The 2,057-nt window shown below is 53.2% G+C and overlaps 1 protein-coding gene across 1 annotated transcript; it reads left to right on the top strand.

The window, feature by feature from the left end:
• Window positions 1-471: 471 nt before the first annotated feature.
• Window positions 472-1,355, top strand: LOC119333454 (basic leucine zipper 8-like). The gene has a single exon (XM_037606341.1). The coding sequence runs from the start codon at window positions 625-627 to the stop codon at window positions 1,180-1,182; it is 558 nt and encodes a 185-aa protein (XP_037462238.1). The 5' UTR covers window positions 472-624; the 3' UTR covers window positions 1,183-1,355.
• The last annotated feature ends 702 nt before the right edge of the window (window positions 1,356-2,057 follow it).

Below are 2,057 nucleotides of genomic sequence, written 5' to 3'. Positions count from 1 at the left end.
GTCGATCGACGATCACACGGTTGATCTACTAGTACTATCCTAGCTAGCGCTGGCTGGAAATGGTTCTTCACTGTTTTTTTTTTTTTTTTGGGGGTTAAATTGTTCGTCACTGTTTGCCAACCTCCGAGCTAGAGCTGCCGGAGCAGTCGCCCACCTCTGCCGCAGCCTGCAGCTGCATGATGGCTCGCAAGAACGGCCGCGCCCCGTGCGGCGAGGCCGCTGTCTGTCTGCCCGGTCGCGGATCGACAGGCTAGATGCAGGCTACTCCGGAGGCACGCCGGGCCGCTACGTAGAATTTGTCGAAAAGCAGGCACAATCATTGTCCATGACATCACGATAAGCATCCAGGAAATCAGGTGATTGAGTGTCGTGCCGTGTGCGCTGTGCTGCCTCAACGTGCCATATATCTTCAGCCTTCAGGTGTGTCTGGACTCTGGATCATGGAGCCAATTACCTCCACGATCCTTTTCCGGCTATAAATCCACCACCCCTCTCTCTTTCTTCCGTTCAGAAGACTCCCCCTTCCTATCTTCTCTTTCTCCTCTCCACTTCGACTATACTCCATTATTTCTCTGTTCTCGCCGTCCTCTGGCTCAGCTACGTACGAAAAGCAAAGCAAGCAGCATGTACCCAGCCGAGGTTGCCGGTGTTCTTCTCCCCGCGGCGTACTTGCCGCCACCTGCAAACGCAGCGTCTTTGGGACCCCATTATCCCTACCAGATAGCGGAAGACGATCATCTCCTGTTCCAGTGCAGCAGTAGCAGTCTAATGCAATTGCCCTACGCCGACGAGCTGTTTCTCAACCACCCTCCGGCGGTGCCGCTGCGCAACGGGTCGAGCTCCGACGAGCCAGCGGCCCACGCCGTGGACAGGCAGCGCGCGGAGGAGAGGAGGAGGAGGCGGATGGTGTCCAACAGGGAGTCGGCGCGGCGATCGCGCGTGCGGAAGCAGAAGCAGCTGGGCCAGCTGTGGGCGCAGGTCGTCCACCTCCGGGACGCCAACCGCGACCTGCTCGACCAGCTCAACCGCGCCATCGTGGACTACGACCGCGTCGTGCGCGACAACTCCCGGATGAGGGACGAGCGGGCGGAGCTGCAGAGGAGGCTCCGGGAGCTCCCCGTGGTCGATGCCGGCGACGCGGAGGGCGTCGCCGTTGGTGAAGATGACGAGTCTACAGTCTAGGATGGTTGTAGTTGCAACCAGCTAGAGGAAAAATAACATTTCTTTCTCTGAGACCGAGGATGTCTAGCAAATGGCTTCCTTCGTAGTTTTTTTTTTTTACTTAATAATTTCTTTCTGTTCGCCGAATCTTTGTTCCATGTACCGACTAATATTTTTAATATTCTTCTAGTATATATACAGTGTAATAGATATGGACCAATGACAAAAATAGGGAGAGGTTGCGAGTTCCGACCACCACATATTTCAAACTAACATGTACGTAGGAGCATTTCCTAAGTGGCTTTGGTGGCGAAGTTGATACATAAAGCAAAAATAAAATAAAATAAATGCTCAATCAAAGCAATCTACTCATTAATAGTATGTGATGCTAAATGAAATCTAGAAATAAAATCCATACACAACATGTTATGCAGTTGTCTATATTGCCTCAAAATTGTCGTATCAGGGGGTTAGAAGAAAACGACTTAACATCCTATTCGGTTGTGCTACCATAGACACAGGCTAACACCCCCCCCCCCCTCTAAGACAAAGTCAAATGGGGTGGGGCGAGGGATTCCTGCACTATGCCGCCATCCATGTTGGGTAAAATTGTTATCGGTCTCCTACTCAACCTGCATACATGCCAGCATCTATAGTTGTTGGTGCTCCACTCATGGTAGAATGGATATGAATGGTGCCAATGCTTAGAGCATCTCCAGCCGCGCCCCCAACAGGCCCCCAGGGCGACTTTTTTCGTGTCGACGCCAAAAAAAACCCTCAGTCGCGCCCTTAAGACGCCGAAATCCGCCGGCTCGGACCGTTTTTGGGCCCGGCTATCCCAGGACGAACCAGGGCACTGGGGGCGCTCGGGGGCTCCGCCGGAAGCGAAAACCACG

Source organism: Triticum dicoccoides, chromosome 7A, assembly GCF_002162155.2.
Source record: "Triticum dicoccoides isolate Atlit2015 ecotype Zavitan chromosome 7A, WEW_v2.0, whole genome shotgun sequence".
Lineage (NCBI taxonomy): Eukaryota > Viridiplantae > Streptophyta > Magnoliopsida > Poales > Poaceae > Triticum > Triticum dicoccoides.
The sequence above is the reverse complement of the archived record's forward strand: the minus strand, read 5'-3'. Positions and strand labels throughout refer to the sequence as shown.